Source organism: Periplaneta americana, chromosome 9, assembly GCF_040183065.1.
Source record: "Periplaneta americana isolate PAMFEO1 chromosome 9, P.americana_PAMFEO1_priV1, whole genome shotgun sequence".
Classification (NCBI taxonomy): domain Eukaryota; kingdom Metazoa; phylum Arthropoda; class Insecta; order Blattodea; family Blattidae; genus Periplaneta; species Periplaneta americana.
In genome coordinates, this window is record NC_091125.1 from 140,783,984 (window position 1) to 140,806,984 (window position 23,001).

Below are 23,001 nucleotides of genomic sequence, written 5' to 3' on the forward strand. Positions count from 1 at the left end.
AGTGGGGTGACAACCGTCAAGCAACCAACATTGAGTGCACACTAACTCTGTATGACAAATTATTCAATATAGTTGTTATTTATTTATTTACTCTAGTGGAGTTAAGATCATCAAACCTTCTTTACCACACGATGAAAGAGTAATGGAACGGAGAAAAATTCTCTCCGGCACCGGGATTTGAACCCGGGTTTTCAGCTCTACGTGCTGATGCTTTATCCACACCGGATATCCATCCCGGTGTCGGACAGAATCGTCTCAGTTTAAGTTCCAACTTTTGGGTTGCCTCTAGTGGTCGCCCTTTGCACTACGTCATAGATGTCTATGAACGTAGGACTGAAGTCCACACATGTGCTGAGGTGCACTCGTTATGAGGGTATCCGGTGTGGCTTAGTGGGTAAAGCATCAGCACGTACAGCTGAAAACCCGGGTTCAAATCCCGGTGCCGGACAGAATTTTTCTCCGTTCCATCGTATGATGACGCAGAATATCTACATGGAAATATCATATGTACTTCGGTACATAAAAAAATGTATACAATATGCGTAAATCACTTCGTGATTTAAGACGGCGCTTATTCCGTCGGATCCCGGCCAACTAGTCACTCATAACGAGTGCACCTCAGCACATGTGTGGACTTCAGTCCTACGTTCATAGACATCTATGACGTAGTGCAGAGGGCGGCCACTAGAGGGAACCCAAGAGTTGGAACTCAAACTGAGACGATTCTGTTCGACACAGGGATGGTTATCCGGTGTGGCTTAGTGGATAAAGCATCAGCACGTAGAGCTGAAAACCCAGGTTCAAATCCCGGTGCTGGACAGAATTTTTCTCCGTTCCATTACTCTTTCATCGTATGATGACGCAGAATATCTGCATGGAAATATCATATGTAGTTCGGTACATAAAAATATATAGGGCCTACTTCTTTACCACACCACTAGAAATGCAAATACCGTAAAAAATTGACAAAGAAGTAAATAAAAATAAAAATAAATAAAAATACAAACACAAAAATATAAGAATACAAAAAGTGGAGAAGAAAAATAAAATACAAGGATAAATCACAATACAGTTTCTACTAAAAGTTTAAGGACACCTCTTCAAAGGAGATGTTTCACTATTGTTCTTATACTTATGTATGTAAAAAAAAACCTGATGTTTATACAGAGATCAAATTTCTGTGAAAAATGAAGCTTTTTACTGCAAACACAATTTCTCTATTTTTAAAACTGTGGAATATATAACAATTTTTCTGTTATAAAAACTTACTGAAAAATTACATTTTCGAAGGTAAAAAATGTATTATTCCAAAATGGATGTACTTACATAGAGTTAGACATTACCTCAAGTCATTATTCCATATTACAATAAACTTTCACTTCATGTCCATATTCACTGAATTTCGACTCAATTTCACTTTTTTTTTAGGAAATAAATCGAATCTTTCCACACTTGTAACAAACTCTACGTCACCAAACATATGTTCTTAATAAGATAAACATTGAAATTGATGTTTAATATAGATAGATTATACAAAATAAAATAAACTAACTCGAAAAAGAAACTAGCAGAGCGTGGTTTCGATCCACGGACCTCTGGGTTATGGGCCCAGCACGCTTCCACTGCGCCACTCTGCTGACATACGTAGCACACATTCATTACGATGAACGAACTGAATAGTCCAACTTTTCTTATGGGCCTCCAGCGTTGACCAGTAATTGCGCCACAAAAATTAGCTTAGCTATCAGGAAGGGTTTGAATCACGTACAATAAAATCAAAGATTTTGAAAAACAGAAGCATTATGCGTCTGAAAAACTATCCTATGAAGAGATTTTGATGTGGCCTGTAAATAATGACAACCAAGAAGATGAGTGGGCGGGGTGTAAATAATATTTTTTTTGCTGCATCACTGTTGCAACATAAGGAAGTGTATGACTCATACAATGTGCAATTAATATTACATTGGATCGGAAACACAAATTAATGGAAACTATAAGCAACTACAGTATATCTGGTTTTAGTAACTGTTGTTCTATTTTTTTAAAGGGCAAAAGTCTCCATCCGAGGCTTATTTGAAGGATTCGTAACATGCTGTTTTTTACGGTGATGCACTATAACCTTTACTTTTTAACTTTGCTCTAGAGTATGCCATTAGGAAAGTCCAGGATAACAGAGAGGGTTTGGAATTGAACGGATTACATTAGCTGCTTGTCTATGCGGATGACGTGAATATGTTAGGAGAAAATCCACAAACGATTAGGGAAAACATGGGAATTTTACTGGAAGCAAGTAAAGAGATAGGTTTGGAAGTAAATCCCGAAAAAAAAAAAAACAAATATATGATTATGTCTCGTGACGAGAATATTCTACGAAATGGAAATATAAAAATTGAAAATTGATCTTTTGAAGAGGTGGAGATGTTCAAATATATGGGAGCAAGAGTAACAAATATAAATGATACTCGGGGGGAAATTAAACACAGAATAAATATGGGAAATGCCTGTTATTATTCGGTTGAGAAACTTTTATCATCCAGTCTGCTGTCGAAAAATCTGAAAGTTAGAATTTATAAAACAGTTATATTACCGGTTGTTCTTTATGGTTGTGAAACTTGGACTCTCACTTTGAGAGAGGAACAGAGATTAACAGTGTTTGAGAATAAGGTGCTTAGGAAAATGTTTGGGGCTAAGAGGGATGAAGTTACAGGAGAATGGAGAAAGTTACACAACTCAGAACTGGACACATTGTATTCTTCACCTGACATAATTAGGAACATAAAATCCAGACGTTTCAGATGGGCAGGGCATGGAGTACGTATGGGCGAATCCAGAAATGCATATAGAGTGTTAGTTGGGAGGCCGGAGGAAAAAAGACTTTTAGGGAGGCCGAGACGTAGATGGGAAGATAATATTAAAATGGATTTAAGGGAAGTGGGATATGATGATAGAGAATGGATTAATCTTGCTCAGGATAGGGACCAATGGCGGGCTTATATGAGGGCGACAATGAACCTCCGGGTTCCTTAAAAGTAAGTAAGTAAGTAAGTAAGTAAGTAAGTAAGTAAGTAAGTAAGTAAGTAAGTAAGTAAGTAAGTAAGTAAGTCCCCATCATTTAACTACTAAGTATAATAATCAGAAATTGTGCAAGTTGCGAAAAAAACCGGTCATTTTCAAACTAGTATTTTTTTCAGGAAGTAGGAAAAATTGTATTGAGCCTTCACTTTACCCCAAAGTGAATGACAATTTTATGTGTCGTGCATGTTACGTCCGTTATTGTAATGGTGTCAATAATCATGATTTTAGTAATTTTTTGTGCATTTTATAGACAAAAATATTTTGGAAATGTCAGGTTTTGTTTCGAAATATGAAGGAAATGTTCACTTCTGTTCGAAAAAAGTTATTTGACATTTATAACAGTAAAAGAAACACATCTCCTTACATATCCTTCACTTTCATTCTAGTGTACGACGGAAAAATGAATATATTATAACCCCTTTACAATAATTTAAATTAGCAGTAAGATATTATCACTCTTGCACACGGAAATGGAAATGACCGATTTTGAATGGATTGATAATTGCAACACTTACTAGAGAACGTTGAAAACGTCCGTTCTTGATACAAAAAAAGACAATGAGAATATTGGCATTATCATGGTACGGAATTACTCGGTTTTGGTTGAAAATACTAATTTTACAATAGGCCTACTGTTTCTCAGGGAAATGACGGAGTTAGAACAAAAACAGTGAAAATATATTCAGAAAGATGCCTCTCTAAACATACCGAAACCATAAAAAAACTAATTTTTTGTTTTCGATGGAAATGACCGATTTTGTTCGGAACTCGCACAATTAAAACGGAATTACTCGTACAATCACTCCCCTGAGAATCAAAATTGAACCCCGGAACTTGGCAACTTCAATACAATTGACCACATTTTATTATTTTGCATTTTAAAAAGTTTTTCTCAATTTCCGAATAAAATGTATCTGTTGACTGATGACATTAAAAAAATTTACAATTCAGTTGAACATAATAATAATAATAATAATAATAATAATAATAATAATAATAATAATAATAATAATAATAATAATAATAATAATAATAACAATGAAGGTAATATTTTGTAATGTAAGATCAGGTAAAGAAAATTCATAAACGATTAGGGAAAACACGGGAATTTTACTTGAAGCAAGTAAAGCGATAGGTTTGGAAGTAACTCCCGAAAAGACAAAATATATGATTATGTCTCGTGATCAGAATATTGTACGAAATGGAAATATAAAAATTGGAGATTTAACCTTCGAGTAACAAATATAAATGATACTCGGGAGGAAATTAAACGCAGAATAAATATGGGAAATGCCTATTATTATTCGGTTAAGAAGCTTTTGTCATCTAGTCTGCTGTCAAAAAATCTGAAAGTTAGAATTTATAAAACAGTTATATTACCGGTTGTTCTGTATGGTTGTAAAACTTGGACTCTCACTTTGAGAGAGGAAAAGAGATTAAGGGATTTTGAGAATAAAGGTCTTAGAAAATATTTGGGGCTAAGAGAGATGAAGTTACAGAAGAATGGTGAAAGTTACACAACGCAGAACTTCACGCATTGTTTTCTTCACCTGACATAATTAGGAACATTAAATCCAGACGTTTGAGATGGGCAGGGCATGTAGCAAGTATGGGCGAATCCAGAAATGCATAAAGAGTGTTAGTTGGGATGTCGGAGGGAAAAAGACCTGGGGATGCCGAAACGTAGATAGGAGGATAATATTAAAATGGATTTGAGGGAGGTAGGATATGTTGATAGAGATTGGATTAATCTTGCACAGGATAGGGACCGATGGCGGGCTTATGTGAGGGCAGCAATGAACCTCCGGGTTCCTTAAAAGCCAGTAAGTAAGTAAGTAAGATGAGGTAACAGCTGAGTTGCTGTACATGTTATTGTAACACCTTAGAAATAAACTTGTTACATAAGACACTTTCACTCTCAAGGTTAAAGGACAAGTCAGTAGTGTGGGGACGAAGTTCACGCAGTTGGAATCCCGTTTTATCGGAGAGACAGCCAGCCGTGTGTGCGGGATATTTTTCTGTTTGTTCTCAAAAGTCAACTTGTGTGTCCGTGTGCAGCGTTGTAACAGTGCGAGATTTCACCATGAGCAAGATCGTGGAGTGCGTGCCCAATTTCTCAGAAGGCCGTGATCAAAAGGTAAGATTGCACTGCTTCCTATATTCAAAAATTCATGTGATTTGCTTATCGAAGCTCTTATGCAAGTCATAATGGCTACGAAAAGGACGGCTAGGACGCAACTTCACATTCTTAGTCATAACATGGCCAACATTGAACAAGTTTATATATAAACGCACGTTTAACATGAGTTTAATATAGCAATTCCTTTGTCTTTTTAGAACTTTGAACATGTATTTATATTAGGCAATTAGGCAATTGTAAAGATGGCCATGACTGGTCCATAATAATCACGTGACTCCAATAAGCGGCGTTATAAGCAGTAACATGAGCTGCTGCCAGGAAGTCAAAAGGAGAATAGCAATGACAAAGGAAGCTTTTAACAGAAAAAGGAGCATCTTCTGCATACCTCTAGAAAAAGAAATAAGGAAGAGACTAGTGACGTGATTTGTATGGAGTGTGGCATTGTATGGGGCAGAAACATGGACATTACAACGAAATGAAGAGAAGTGAATAGAAGCATTTGAAATGTGGATATGGAGAAGAATGGAACGTGTGAAGTGTACAGACAGAATAAGAAATGAAGCTGTGTTGGAAAGAGTGGGTGAAGAAACAATTGAAGAGTCCACTGCAAGAATGATGGCTGTCACTTTCTTGTTGAAAATGAACCAAGAATGTCAATGCATAGCTTAAGACATATAGAATGTACATACAGAGGTGTATGGCATTAACACTGATAGTCATTGTTCAGTAACAGTAATGATCGGAAAATCTCGGTTAAGCTTTGAGCGCTAAGCATTTCAAACTTTCAATTGCGTCTCCTGCAAAATGTGTTCCAAATGACATCCATCATTCTTGCAGTGGACTCTTCAATTATTATTATTATTTTAGTAGGTTATTTTACGACGCTTTATCAACATCTTAGGTTACTTAGTGTCGGAATGAGATGAAGGTGATAATGCCGGTGAAATGAGTCCGGAGTTCAGCACCGAAAGTTACCCAGCATTTGCTCATACTGGGTTGAGGGAAAGCCCCGGAAAAATCTCAACCAGATAACTTGCCCCGACCGGAAATCGATCCCAGGCCACCTGGTTCCGCGGCCAGACGCGCTAACCGTAACTCCACAGGTGTGGACGAAGAAAGAATGATGCTGAAACTGATCAGGAAGAGGAAAAGGAATTGGTTGGGTCACTGGCTGAGAAGAAAGTGCCTACTGAAGGATGCACTGGAAGGAATGGTGAACGGGAGAAGAGTTCGGGGTAGAAGAAGAATCGGATGATAGACAACATTAAGATATATGGATCATATGAGAAAACAAAGAGGAAGGCAGAAAATAGGAAAGACTGGAGAAAGTTGGGTTTGCAGTGAAAGACCTGTCCTTGGGAAGAACACTAAATGAATGAATGATTGAATGCATGAATGAATGAATGAATATGGCTATAGGAAAAAGGTCGATTTCTTTGTGGAAAGAAGAAGGATGTTGTATGTTACATCCTAGATCATATATGTAACAGATAACTCATCGCTATGTTAAAATCGGCAGCACTTTGAAGAGAACAACCGCCAGGATCGCCACCCGTCCGCCGTAAACGAACACGAGATGGGAGTACAGTCGCTAATGCAATTCAAATGGGAATTATGACGTGACTCCTTATGTAACAACTAGATGGCAGAGTAGTAAACTTGACAAAAATTGTTAACGTCAAAGCCTATAAGGCCGATCTATCTGTTACATATATGATCTATGGTTATATACATTTTTCAATCTTTGCTACAGTATGTTATGTACCGGAGGCTATATTTTGATGCGAAGAGATTTATGGGAGAACTAGCAAAAGATCACAGTGACTATTATGTGAATTATATTCAGGCAGAATGTTTCCCTGTATTTTATCTGAACAGTGAATGTGGCTTTTCTGTGCATACAAAAGTACTCACAAACTGACGCACAAATTTTCGTGCAAACAATGTAGAAACCATGTTTAGTTTATATTTTCGGGTGATGCTGATATGTGACATGTGTATGAAACAAGAAAAAAAGTGAAACAATAGTAATATGCGTTACAAGAGCTGTATGTTGAAGTTTTCATGTTCGAGGAAAAGTTTGAAAAAGCGAAACGTAGTTGACCTTTTTTAATTTCCGAGAATTGAAACAAAACATATCGCTCGTGTATCGTACATTATTTTGTGCGAAGATCGTTTATTACATATTTGAAAGAGCAATTTCTAATTAGTTGCAATGAAATCTCCATCTTGGTTTCTGTTCAATGACGACAAATTTGCAAAACAAAAATATCTATCTTCAACATTATTGCTTTAAAATGTTTTCTGTGTTTACTATACTCCAGCAGGCCGTGATATACGTCTGTCTCCCCCCCCCCCCAGTATATGATGAGTCTGGAATATTGTTGATTTTTTCACGGCTTCCTTAATGTTACTTGCATCACGAATGCAATAACTTTAGTGGAGTTGTAGAGTTTACTTAATTTTTGCAAATATTTAAAAACAGTACAATTTAGGTGAAATTGCAGTGGTAAGTTTCCAATTTATAATTATTACTATATTGAACGTCTCTAAAAATAATATGTTAAAAGCCTAAAGCAGTAAAATCAATATGTCACTTAAGCAGTGAGAAGAGGGAAATTGTTATGTGTGTTAGGTTGTGAATACTGAATGTGGAATTTTAGTCTTTCCGCGGATTGGTTTTGTGCGGAAACCAAGCAAATACGCACGATCTCGCACAAAGTGTTTTATATTAAACATAACATAAAATCATGTAATTGGCAACTTATTTCACGAAATATCCATCGAAATAGTGGAAGGTTTAACATCGAAAACGCTAATTTATTTCACCAAAAAATACTTTCCCTGTCTATTACTGATATCTACAAAATGACATATGAGAAGGTAATGGAGTTCTATTGAAGTTCATAATACGGTACAAGCACACGTGTAATAAAAGATGCACTAAGTGATTCGACATATCTTAGCAACACTCTTGGCTCTTAAGCATTATTCCAACTCGAGTGTTCAGTTCTACATACATCATCCTCTCATATCGTCACGTATGAAATGAGTCATATAACCTCTCTGAGTGCTTTGTTTAACAACACTTTCAACTACAGAGGTCGTTAGCATTAAAAATGACTCATATATAACGTCTTTTTTTTTTAACTATTTGCTACATAGACGAGATGATAATAAGGACATGGGGAGGCAGTGAAATTATAATATGGAAAGAAAGCCGATGTGTTCGAGAAAAATAAACTTGTTCCATATCTGAACAATGTAATACACAGCTCACAAAATATTCTAAGAATCGAAACCTTCAATAATTTTCCCCTGTAATTTTAAGTGTTAGCGCTCTAAAGCCGGTTCGTCCGTGCAATTTGGACTTGTTTAGTTTGGCATAGATGAATATGAATCTATGTTATTTAACATTTGAAGAATGTTGTTAGGAATAGTTTTCACTGTTTTATCAGCAGCAAGCTATTTTTAGAAGGGCATGAACAATGAGTTCTCTCTGAAACTTCTCGCTCGTGTTCAGTCGTAGACTGAGAGGTTTACTTTGTGGGTCAAAAAGAGACAAAAAGAGACGCTGCGAATTTCAACTTTGTGTTTGTTGCCTAAAGTAAATAATGTGATTTTATATAATGTCGATGTGCTGAATTCGAATTTTCAATCCGTTTACTTCTATCACGTCAGGTTTGTTTGCAAAATCACTTTAAATGTATTGCATAAATACGTGAATTTCATCACAAACATTTTCATTTCACTTTTTTATTTCAAATGCAAAAGCAATATTTAAAAGACATAACTTGCTGCAATTATTTGTATGGTTGTTCATACATGTCACTAGAGTGTTTTTGCTTTGTTTTGTCTTGTTTACTTCACTATTGGATGTATAAGTTAGCACAATTTATCACACAAAAAATTACACCACTTGCTTCTTAGTTGAGGAAGTCCTCCTGCTCCTCTTTCTTTTATTTTTGTCTTCAGGTATTTCATGCTTTAACATCCAGCAATAATGAGGATGCATACTTATGCTCCATCGTCCCTGGTATCTTCTTTCGAACTCCTGCAGATCCTTGTGAAAGCATTCACCTTGCTCTTCGCTCAAAAATCCTAGATTTTCGGGGAAATAATCTAGGTGAGAAAACAGAAAATGAATTTTGATAGTCATATTACAACCAAGCTCCTTGTATGCTTCAAGCATGTTAGCCACAATGTTTCGGTAATTATGACCCTTGTTGTTACCAAGAAATTTTAAAACAAATTCACACAAAAAAAAAGATATCCATGCTGCTTTCCCCTTTTCATCCACAGTGTTTTTAAATGCTGCATCAGGCATCTGTTTTCTTTAGTAAGGACCATTAAATATATCTTCTTTTAATTTGCTTCAGATAGTAGTGGAAATTTCTCACATATGTATTTGAAACAGTCTCTTTCCTTATTTAAATCCAAGTTCTGCAGCACCCGATTCTGGTAGATAGTCACTGTCACTCGTTACAATTTCCCTCACCACTACATCAGATTCAATGAAAACTATTCAAGATTTTCTAGTCGCACAGTGATTGGTACATTAGGCCCATGGGTTACAGGTAAAATGGCTGACCGAATAACTGGATACACGATATGCTTTTTATTTTTAGAATCGTACCCCTTCACATCACACGAACAGAAGTAGCGGTCATTACTATGGTTCGACTGCTCTCTCCAGACCATAGGTACTCCAAAACATAGCAACAGTCTTCTGCCGTTGATCCAATGATGAAGTTCTTCAATGCATACTCTACATACTTTGTGTGGTGCCCAAGCTTTACTTTGATCTCCAAGTTTGATTCCAAAATAAGCAAGATATGATTTTTTCACAAAATCTGTAAAATTACACCTCTTCTTAGGCAATGTGTATACTTTATATAAGTTATATCACAAAAATGGTCTGGATTATTGATATATTCTCGATGCGACATGGTAAATACTTACTTACTGAACTAAAAACTCTTAACTTTCTACTCCACAATAAAGCTTCAAAAACTGATTTCGTTTCGTTTCCAGGTGAAACACATGACTATTGAAATGTGAGAGGAACTAGACGAGTTGAGTTGAGGTATGGCTGGCATTTCTATCTCCCACAAATAAAGATAATGGCAATGCTGCACGTTATTACACCCTAACTTCCTTATACGCTTGCACCCTCTATCTGCTACGAAAGATCTGTTATCCTTGATTTTCAATATAAACATCTTAAAACTATGTTGAATATATTTCGTTTTCATATCTTAACATACTAAATCTACAGTTGTTGAAGTATTATAGTTTAAATAATTACGCTATAAATTGCCGTAATATATTATAAGAAAATTAAAATAACAAAAAAAAAAAAATGGTACGTGACAGGAACTTTCTGGCTTCGAATTTTATTTCAGCATGCTAAAAATACCCTAAAAACATTAAAACTTTGGAGGCAGTAATTTCATCGCAGACTAGTGTATTAGTGATTTATTGTGTTGTGAGATATGAAATCTGTTCAGATAGGTACGTTCTTACTAATGAATTTCTATTTAGGGTCATTTTCTCCAAATTACTTTAAACTTGGGTTTATTTTATGCTGGTTTAACCCTAAGTTTAAGGGTATATGTACGTGAACGACCACAAGTATTATCAGAAACTGCAGACTATAAATTTCTAACATTTTGTAAGGAAATGTACTCAGAATTTGTAAAAAATTACAAGGTACCACAATAAGACTTATTAGTAGTTAAATACCTGATACAAGTATAAAAAAAGGTTACTAATAATATTTTTTAGAATTCCCTTTTTACTTTAAATTAAATTTTCGAAATTTTGAAAATTTTCACACATATTAATTCATAACTCCACAACCATTAGAGACAGAATTCTGAAATTGTGTACACTGATTTAACATGCATTTATGCAAATTGTAGACTACAATAATGCCCATTTCTTTGAAAATAGAAAAAATTGGTCACAAAACATTATGTAAATTTTAATAGATTTTATATAGGACAAATAAAAAATTAATTGTATCAAAATAAACTACTCTACAGTTTGAGAGTAGTCTACGTTTCAGAATTAAGTATTTATTACATGCAGGAAAAATATTAAAGATTTGAGAGAGACCGTAACAATGTTATGGTTATCAAATGATGTAACTGCAGAATTTATTTGTTTTTTTTTTTTCATACTTTGATATAATTGGTTTGAAAAATATTATTAGTAACCCTTTATATATTTTTATCAGATATTTAAATGCTAATAAATCTTGTTGCGGTACTTTATAATTTTTGTCCAATTGTGAGTTCATTTTCTTATAAAACTTAGAAATTTAGAACCTGCATTTTCTGATAATATTCGTGGTCGTTCACGTACATCTGAAAATCATTTTACCCACGTTAGTTTAAACTTTATATTAAGTTTAAACGTGGTTCAAACGACCTATCATTTAGATTTAAACCAGTAATCGTGTTAAATTTCAATAACACTATATATATATATATATATATATATATATATATATATATATATATATATATCTGCGATTTTTCAAGTAAAAAGGTTAGTTTCGGCTGACAGTATTATACTTCAATATAATATAAAATTTGAAAATAGTACTACCATTAGAAAATGGATGTACTAATTGAAATTTTGGATGAACTAGAAGATAAATAAATGTGATGTACAAGTGAGGTTATGGAGCCTAGAATTATTAGTGCGAAAGTTGATCATTTCGAAAATTGTGATGCAACAGAGACTTTAATAGGTTTAGAATTCGTAAAAAGAACAGCAAACATTATTTTACATAAGATAAAGCATCTAATTGAAACAGCACGTTTAAACTAAATACTAAAGTTGAACGGGTTTAATTTATACTATGTTTAATTTGATTAGGAGAAAATGGTCCTTGAAGTTTGTAAAATATTCTTATCATTACAGTAGGGTTTAAATATTACAATTGAAAAGAGAAACGAATATGTTTTAAAGTTGTCCAAATACTGTATAATGGGAGTTTTAGTATGGCTGGTGACGTCCGGTTACAACAATTCTGTCATTACAACGTCATTTAGAGTGGTTGAATTCTTGTTTTAAAGTATGCGTGTTTTTACGCATTTATCAGTAATTCTAATTAAATTTTATTTGCTAACATTTAATTGACCTCTGTGAGAAGTCTTAGACCAATCTGCGCTTTTTTATTTCAATAAACTGCTTACATTTTTTTAAGTCAAGAAAACGACTTTATTTATTTATTGATTGATTGATTGATTGATTGATTGATTGATTGATTGATTGATTGATTGATTTATTTATTTATTTATTTATTTATTTATTTATTTATTTATTTATTTATCATAAAATAGTTGAAAACCATTGGACTTGTCAAAGAAAGAAAGGGAAAACAGTAGGCTAATTAAAATAGATAAAATTACAATAAATTAGCACCAATGTAAACCCACACGTATTCCATCTAAATTTTTATGTATCTTTTAAAACTCCTTAAATCATTCATATATTTAATTTCATCAGTAAAACTATTATATAGAGGGGCATCGCTTTATTTTTAACAACATTTTTAACATTAACCTGGCTATACTCGGAAACACTGTTGCCCCCTTCCATTACAGGAGTTTGATGTTACTAGTGCAATATGTAAACAAATCATTTTACTAGGTATAGGAGGAGAGAAAAGTAGTGTATCCATTTATGTTGTAGGGAAATACGATTTTACAATTTTCAGTTTGATCACCACTTTTACGGAATTAATCAAAGTACAGCAGAGTAGTAACATTTTTTTTTTTTCAAAAACTCAACTTTTCAGGTGGCTATGTTCGTTATGTAATGTCTACTTTATTTAGCATATTAATTATTGGTGTTAACATACAATATAGAGAGTGCATTTAAATTAAGGGGGTCATAAGTAAAGGGCTGTAAGTGCACTTAAATTTCTTTTGAGAAAATGGGGTTTAAATATTTAAGCTTTCGTAAAATCGGTGAAATTTTTATTTAAATTTTAATTTGTGATGTGATTAAAATATCCCTTTGCCACTAAAATTTTAGATACTTTAGCTTACACTGGATGCACTTAACTCATGTTATTACAAATGTCACTAACATTCCTTTGCTTCTAGCCACCTCAATTCAAAATAAGCTAATCTGAATTTTTAAACAAGTTGCTGAAAATGGTTGCCGTTCATTACAATGCAGGCTTCAATTCTTTACGCATATTATTAAAAACATTTTGAAGCATATTCTCTGGAATTGAATTTATCGTTTCTTGAATATAATTTTTAGTACGATATTATTAATATAGGTTCTTTCTTCTATAGAAAACGCAACCATATTTCTGAAACACACTATACACTGCAGTGTTTACTTCACTGCTTGAAGACTTCGAATGCAACAACAGCCGTAAGTTTGTGTGTCTGACGGGAGCAAGGACATTAGTGAAGGGGTGGGAGTGAAATACATTCAGAAATGCAGGTACAATTAAAATGCAAGTAAAATAAAATGATGTCCCTGTATTTTTAAGTCATAGACCTTACAGATTGTATTGAAACTTGTCAATCGATGTGCTGGAATATTAAACTTAGCCTGTAATAATGAAAATCACTATTTCGATAAAATTGTTCATATAGAATGTATTAATTACATAAGCTTAAAAATATATAAAGCAGAACTGTTAAAAAAGCAATCAAATATTTCTCTCATCTCACTCACACACCATACGTTTGGCCCCATTTGATTTTATGGCTAGATCATTTAAAACAATCTCAAGTATAATTACTATCATGAAAACAAAGTAAAGTGAATTTTCTTAATTTTTCAGCATTATTTCACCATAGTGTCCCATTAAAAATTGAAGAACAAAACTACGGGCTTTATCTGAAATATGTGGACCTATTAATAGCTCCGTATATAAATGAACGCCATGGTATGTTTAATACAATGAAATAATCATTCTATTTTACATAAATAAACTTTAACAATTTTTAGCGATTCTAGTCGTCCTGATTTTTAATTAATTCCAAATATGACAAGAGTAAATTTGTTAACTACAATCGTAGTATTGTATAAAAACAACAAAATATAAAGGGTCAAATTGCTACGCAAACTGCCTGCTCTAAAAAACTAAAATATCACGATTGTCAGATGTTTCGTTGTAACCATGTGCTTTAGGAAAACCATGGAAACAATCTCCTTGGGAAGCCGCATCCCGGATTTCCTGTGGAATAGGCATTTAAAGCTAGGTTTATCAATCGTTTGTTGAGGCAGGGAAGCCATGGTTAGCCGCTATCAATTGCAATCCTTGACTGATAACGTATTAAATGCCACTGCAGATCCAAGATACTTTAAAAGGTCGTTGTACGTCCTACTTCAGGATTGTGCTAATTTCAACAGTTAATGCAACACATTATTTAGCCTATAACATTAGGAATTTAGAGAACCTTCCACACTTTTTATTTTTCATAACATTATAATGTTTAATAAATAACATATCATTTCTGATCTATGAATGGCTTAAGTGAAATGAAATAGGACGCTAACAAAATAACTGAAGGTCCGATAGTCTTTCAATAGCCTTCATAGTCTAAGAAGGAGCAATAAATACTGAATCATAACTTGAATTACCAACTTATCCAAAGGCATATAACTTTTTGTATTTACAATCAAAATTTAGTGTCATATTTATAAATCCTGTGCACCAGAACTTTTAAAAATGACATTAGAGCACTAACAAGGCTATAAATGCGCATTAAATGTTATCTGATTATACATTTGCCCCTTTAAAAGTAGCCGTAAGATAATAATTGTACATTTCTTATTTAATCTTCAAACACTATTCAGATTCTAGAAAACGATAGTTTCAATTGTTCTTCACGATAGTTTTAACACAGAAATACATCTTCCTCCCCAGTAGGAATTTATTTATTTATTTATTTATTTATTTATTTACTTATTTATTTATTTAGTTATTTATTTATTTATTCATCTTCTTGCTAGTAAGTTTGAAATGAATACAAGTTAATACAATGAAAGATAAACTAGCCCACTCCTGAATGAGTTAAGACTCGTGCTCAGGAGGGGATTCCAATACAGACAAATATAATATAATATAATATAATATAATATAATATAATATAATATAATATAATATAATATAATATAATATAAAATTTGAAAGTTAGAATTTATAAAAACAGTTATATTACCGGTTGTTCTTTATGGTTGTGAAACTTGAACTCTCACTTTGAGAGAGGAACATAGGTTAAGGGTGTTTGAGAATAAGGTGCTTAGGAAAATATTTGGGGCTAAGAGGGATGAAGTTACAGGAGAATGGAGAATGTTACACAACACAGAACTGCACGCATTATATTCTTCACCTGACATAATTAGGAACATTAAATCCAGACGTTTGAGATGGGCAGGGCATGTAGCACGTATGGGCGAATCCAGAAATGCATATAGAGTGTTAGTTGGGAGGCCGGAGGAAAAAAGACCTTTAGGGAGACCGAGATGTAGGTGGGAGGATTTGGGGAAGGTGGGATATGATGATAGAGAATGGATTAATCTTGCTCAGGATAGGGACCAATGGCGGGCTTATGTGAGGACGGCAATGAACCTCCGGGTTCCTTAAAAGCCAGTAAGTAAGTATAATATAATATAATATAATATAATATAATATAATATAATATAATATAATATAATATAATAAAATATGATATAATATAATATAATATAATATAATATAATATAATATAATATAATATAATATAATATAATATAATATAATATAATATAATATAATATAATATAATATAATGTAATATAAGGAATGGAGAGGATAACTTGAGAATTCTCTAAAATGGATGTATCATAGCCTTCTTGAAGATAAATTCAAAATTTCTTTGACATTTTACTCCTAAACGCACATTGTTAATTTTTTAAAATTACCCCTAATATTGGCTTTCAAAGTTGTAAGATAAACTATTACAATTTAACAATGAAATTTAGAGACAATTTTATAGAAATAAGGAGGGATATTTTTCACGTAACAAAGATTATTTTAAAGCAATTTTTTCGTTTTGAAAATAAACTGTTTTTTCACCATATTTAAACATTCTTCTCCCTTGAAAACCCTGTGCACCATAACTTTAAAAATAGCGTTGCAGCAGCTGACACGGACATAAATGAGTGTTCAAGTTTTGTAGAGTCTAGTATATTTCTCACATATCAAAGCGTAAAAATAATGAAAAAAAATCACTGATTTTCCACTATATAAAAAAATCATCTTCTCTTCCTAAGCGCGTCTATGTGTTTTTATTTCAAATAACAATGAAATAAATAACCTTCCCTAGTACAAAGGCATACTAGAATTCGGCTATACAAGACCTTGGCGAGACCTGTACTTTGTTACGGCAGTAGGCATGAACATTGAGGAAGAAAGACGAAAGCAGAATAACGGTTAATGAAATGACATATGAGATATACAGCGGGATACACGAAAGGGATCACAAACGCAATGAAGATGTAATAGAAAAGTAATTAATCACGTAAAACATTATCAGAACAACTGGATAAATCATCTGCATCGCATGCATAGAGATAGAATCCCAAAAGTCATGCTCCACTATCGTCCAAACGGGAAGAGATCTCTAGGTCGTCCAAAGAAGCGCTGGATTGAAAATTCAACTGTGAGATCGTAACAGACCATATGGCCTAATACTTGAAGGGAAGAAGAAAGAAGAAAAATAAATAAAATTGTTACATTTTTATATCTCATGTGTGTAATTCCCGGATGAACTATGGAAAGCTCTAAACTAATAACAGTTCACACCTAAACGAAAACACTACGAAATATTCCCACTAATGCCTAATTCTTAACTGATGATAATGATGATAGTTATGGTCATAGTGGTGGCGGGAGTAATGGTGATCAAGTTTAAATAATTTAAAACTTTATAAAAATATTATAATGGGAACTCAACTCAATTATTTCCTGTAATCTCGTTTGTATTACCTACAGATTATCAATGCCATCGCTTCAGCCGTCCGAGACACTGATGGATGCACACTCCTGGACGTCGATCCCGGGGCTTCTACCAACAGAACGGTCTACACATTCGTGGGTGAGCCACCCGCGGTAGTGAGGGGTGCGCTGAATGCGGCAATCGCGGCGAGCAAACTCATAAATATGGCGACCCACAAAGGTGAGTGCTAGCCCCGACCACTACATAACAGACTGCTCAGTCTTATAGGCTTTGACGGCAACAATTTTTATTAAGTTTACTATACTGTCATCTAGCGACAGTAGAAGGAGTCACGTCATAACTCTAATTTGAATTGCATGGAGCAAATGTACTTCCATCTAGCGTTCGTTTCCAGTTGACGGTGGCGATCCTGGTGGTTGTTTTCTTCCACATGCTACCGTTTTTAAAATTGCGATGGTCAATTTGTTATATGTGATCAGGGGTGCGAATGTAAAGTACAATCACGCCCAATAATACCATCTCCCCTCGCTACGGGAATGAGGGCGCCGAATTAGCATATGAAATAAAATTAGTCGTGTCGTTCTGCCTCTCTCAGTAATATATCGTGGCGAAAATGTGACTCACGAGCACATTACGGCTTTCAATGATAGCAATGCATTTCTCCTGCTTGCTACCTCCCCCAACCCCCACCCTCTCACTCACTGGAGTCAAACTCCGTTCCATTTGTATTTGTCTCTGACCTGCGAGTGGCGTATCGTCGCAATGTCTGTCCCGAAACCATGTACCTCTACAAAAACGAATGTTTCAAGTAGGAGGGAGGACTCATTTTTTTGCTGTCAATATGATGAGAATATTAAATGTATGATTTGTTCACAAGTATTACGGGGAAACGGTTGTATAACATAAAACGGCATTATACTACATGTCACTCATGAAACATTAAAAGGTTTATTATTATTATTATTATTATTATTATTATTATTATCTCTATACGTCGATCCTTTTTCAACAGATGTACGAATAATGCGGTTAGTTCACAGATTTACAATGCGATGTTAAATGAAAGCTAAATGTAAGGATTTGACAAATGTTGAACTTAAAAATCTTTCGATGAAAGAGTAATGGAACGGAGAAAAATTCTCTCCGACACCGGGATTTGAACCCGGGTTTTCAGCTCTGCGTGCTTCAAATCCCGGTGTCTGAGAGAATTTTTCTCCGTTCCATTACTCTTTCATCGTATGATGACGCAGAATATCTGCATGGAAATATCATATGTACTTCGGTACATTAAAATAAATATTAAAAATCTTTGCCAAAAAATAAATATCCGAAGCTTCGTTCTTTCGCTTGCTCTGTTGAAGCCATGTTCGCTACAACTTACGTTTGTGAAAAATTATTTTCAACAATGAAAATAGTAAAAACCAAATTGAGATCACGACTGACAGATAAATACCTTCTGATCAACTACGACTGGCAGTAAGTGACATAATTTCTGATTTTGAAACTCTGTCGCAGACACATTCTGAATACAGTTAATTTTACGTTGTGATAATGTTTTCTTGTTCATTTCTTTCTTCGTTACACGTACTAAACATTAGTTTGTAACCTTATACTGTATAGAATTATATTTAAATGCTTGACGCAAGAAAAATGAAAATCCGTTAATAAGTCAGACAGTTCCTTCACTTCCCCTTCGGCTGTCCGCCTCCATCCATAGGTGCTATGCACGTTGCAGGTTGCACAGTGGCTCGGCGCACGATCACATTTTCGCCACGGCTGCTGTAATACATAGATAAGACTAAATTTAAATATTCTAATGTGAGATCTGGTACACTTTATTTTTGATCAGTGGCAACACTGGTCTAGTGTCTGAGGGGAAAATGTATTTCTACTTCCTTGCCGAGAACCGAACTCTGGTTAGCTACATCCATACGCACGTCATCGCTTGAGTCAGAGAGAACATTATTTGCTCTGTGTTTCGCAAGTTATATACAAGTGAAGGAACCTGCTAAGTATTCTTAACATCTTTTACTAGAAAGTGAGTTCACGATAAACAAAACAACGCCTCCAGGATGCAAAATATCCTGCAGTGGTAAAAATAAGTGTGACCTGTTTTAATACTCGTAATGCCAATCTTTATATGTCTGTGTTTACGTCTCAGCGAAGACTGAAACGTGGGTCAGCCGGTCAGATGGCATTTTGCTTTTTTATTTGGTTATTTAGCGAAGCTATCACTGCGTAGTTATCTAGAGTTGGTGGAATTGAAATAGCACTAGGTTTGTTCCTGCAGCGAATTTATGATGGTTTGACGACTCTTTGAAAACTCTTCCAATCTCAACAATTATTGAGAATTAAGAATTACACTGAATTTTGTAGATTATTCTGTGTGTTTGTACAAATTGTCATTTAGACCTATCATAAAGTAGAAGTGGGATATAAATTGTGATTACTTAATTATGTATCATGTTTTCTCAATATTTCGTCGTATAATCGCTTCAGTTCTTAATGTTTTATCTCCATTACTTGGACAACTGAGAAAATGTGAATTGAAGTTTGATAATTTCATTATGGAATACTGTAATAGGTTTTAATGAACTAAGTATTATAACTAACATGTACAGTAGTGGCAAAAAAAAACTGAACCGACCCTTGTAGCTATTTCAGAGCCTTGTTCACTTCAGAGCACGATAGACTGGTAACTAAGACTTTCGTGGTTCGAATCCTGCCTGGGAAGGAAACTATTTTTTGTTCTTTATTCAAATTTATTCCCAATATATTTCGATTGCTGGTAAAATTCATATTCTGGGAATAATAAGTTAATTAAGTAGTAAAATATCGCTGCAATCGAAAAGTATTGGGAATAAATTTGAATAAGGAACAAAAAAGTTTCCTTTCCAGGCAGGATTCGAACCACGAAAATCTTAGTTACCAGTCTATCGTGCTCTGGAATGAAAAGACTCTGAAATCAACTACAAGGGTCGGTCCGGTTTTTTTTGCCACTACTGTATTTCGTCCATGTACTGTGGGTCCCTATCACCACGGCATTGGCGCGTCCTCAGGTTGCGGATAGAGGAGACGGCCTCCAGATATGGAGGGTAGCTGCGAATACATTGAATAAGCAGTCGTGGACAGCCGATAAGGGGTGGTCCTCCAGCTTGGGGGTTGGGCGAAGGGCTAACAACCCATCACCGTAAAAAACAGCTTGTTACGAAACCAGACACTAAGCCTCGGAATAGGATTCTCAGGATAGGGACAGATGGCGAGCTTATGTGAGAGCGGCAATGAACCTCCGGGTTCCTTAAAAGCAATAAGTAAGTAAGTACTGTGTTTTGTAAAACACTTATAATCGATTAATAAAAACGAATAAATGTTGCAACATAGTAATTTGGCAGCATGATTTGTGTTGGAGATAGAACCATTAAGATCTGAAGTAACGAAATACCCAATCCTGAACTTTATAAGCGAACAGTAGTCCTGGTTTTCATGAAATTTTTTATATTCTTAAGCAGACCATTCCCTTTTTTCTCACCAAATAAATAGTAGACGACACCCCGACGAATGATGACCAATCAGAGAATAGCACTGTGCCAGACAAGTAGCCAATCCTGCACTTTATAAGCGAACAGTAGTCCTGGTTTTCATGCAGTTTTTTATACTCTTAAGAAGACCATTCCCTTTTCTTTCACCAAATACATCGCTGACGACACCTCGGGTGAATGATGACCAATCAGAGGATAGCGCTGTGTCAGATAAATAGCCAATCCTGAAATTGATAAGCGAACACTAGTCCAGGTTTGTATGCAATTTTTTTATATTCTTATGCAGACCATTCCCTTTTCTTTCAACAAATACATCGCAGACGACACACCGGTGAATGATGACCATTAGAGGATAGCGTTGTGTCAGATATAAAGCCAATGCTGAACTTGATAAGCGAATAGTAGTCCAGGTTTGTATGCAAGTTTTTATACTCTAAGCAGAACATTCCCTTTTCTCTCACCAAATACATCGCAGACAACACCCCGGTGAATGATGACCAATCAGAGAATAGCGCTGTGTCAGACAAGTACCCAATCCTGAACATTATAAGCCAACAGAAGCAATTTTTTATACTCTAAGCAGAACATTCCCTTTTCTCTCACCAAATACAACGCAGACAACACCCCGGTGAATGATGACCAGGGAACGGATTTATATGGACTAAAAATATATGAAATATGTAAATATATATGTAGTTATTTTTACCAAAATATGGAATTAAATATGGATTTTTACCAAAATATGGAATTAAATATGGACTTAAAATTATAAAAAAAATGACTATGTACGTTAAATATTGGTACATTTTAATCAAACTAAACAAAAAATATAATGGACGTACCTTATCTTCCAATGTAGTTTCAACAAAACACAATTTTTATTGTCTGTTACCATAACAATAGGTTACAAACATTTCTTTCAAGTGCTGAAAAGTGAATCTTCTTCTATTGTCTCTGAGGATAGATTTATACTGACTAAAAGAGCGTTCGACGTCACAAGAAGTAACTGGTACATAATTCAATTTCACAATGTCTGCTGGGGATAAGTCCAAGTTAATCTTCACTGTTGATTCACCACTCATCACAGCAACAACCTTTTGTAGTTCTTCATATCCAGGGTTTTTTGAAAGTACAGTGTCCACCTTAGCTCTTACTGCATCTGCAACTTTACCTCTACCACGATTCAGTTGTTCCACAGTACTATTTATAATTTCAAAACTTTCAGATAGTGAAAGGTGCCTATTTTGGAGACTTTTGAGCGTTTTTATGATGCATGAAAATGTATGCTGAATGTGAGCTAAGTCATTCTTCACACTTATGTCACAGGTAACTGTTTTCGCAGTATCAATTGAGACTGCATCTTCAGAGTCCAATGCAAGGAGAACATTGTTAATAGAGTCTATATGTTCGGCATAATATTCAACTGCTTCTAGCCATGTACCCCATCTAGTTAAAATTGGCTTTGGTGGCAATGGAATTTCAGGGTACATTTCTTTCAACACGTTAACTCTACTGGGAGCTTTGAGAAATACTTTTTTCACTGATGAAATCAACAAATCTACTTTAGGGAAATTGTCTCTGACCACTTCTGCCACACGATGAAATGCATGCGCCACACAAGTAAAATGAGTCAATTTAGGATATACAACAGATAATGCTTGTCCAGCTTTGACCATATAAGGGGCAGCATCGCTAATAAAGAATAACACATTATCGTACATAATACCCTTTGGCCACAGGATACCCATAGCTTCGTTGAACAGTTTAACTATAGTTTTGTTATTGCACTTTTCTAGAACATCACAATGTAAAAGAATTCGTTCAGAATATTGTTCACTTAACAAACCGATAACTACATTACCAACAAGTCTACCTTCTTTGTCGGGAGTCTCATCAATGGAAACCCAAATTGAACTATCTTTAATTTCATCTCTTATCTTCTGTATTGTCTCATCGTAGATGGATGGAGCATACGTCTTCCTAAGTGTTGACTCATCCGGGATTGTATGTTGAGTATATTTTTCAAGGAATTCCCTGAAGACCTTATTCTTTAGTTTGTAGAGAGGAATATCAGCAGAGATGAGAGAACGGCACAGGTCGATGTTAAACTCAGATCTTACATTCGATGTTGTTGGTTGTGTTAAAAACAATTGTCTCTGCTTGGAATTTAGTTGTTTGTTGGCCTGATGTTTACTAGTTGTAATGTGTTGTTGCACCAGGAACTTTTGTGTAGATGATACTGCACACTGACACAAATTACAAA

The 23,001-nt window shown here is 34.6% G+C and overlaps 1 protein-coding gene and 1 non-coding gene across 2 annotated transcripts in view; one reads left to right on the forward strand and one right to left on the reverse strand.

The window, feature by feature from the left end:
• Positions 1–1,565: 1,565 nt before the first annotated feature.
• TRNAM-CAU (transfer RNA methionine (anticodon CAU)) lies at positions 1,566–1,637 on the reverse strand. Its single transcript has one exon. It is a non-coding gene; the product is annotated as a tRNA-Met (tRNA).
• A 3,370-nt stretch (positions 1,638–5,007) lies between these two features.
• LOC138706555 (formimidoyltransferase-cyclodeaminase-like) overlaps positions 5,008–23,001 on the forward strand; it is a 116,567-nt gene continuing 98,573 nt past the window's right edge. Inside the window, exons 1-2 of the mRNA XM_069836023.1 lie at positions 5,008–5,212; positions 17,235–17,418. Of these exons, the coding sequence (XP_069692124.1) occupies positions 5,159–5,212; positions 17,235–17,418 (238 nt within the window). The 5' untranslated portion in view covers positions 5,008–5,158. The remainder of the gene's footprint in view (positions 5,213–17,234; positions 17,419–23,001) is intronic.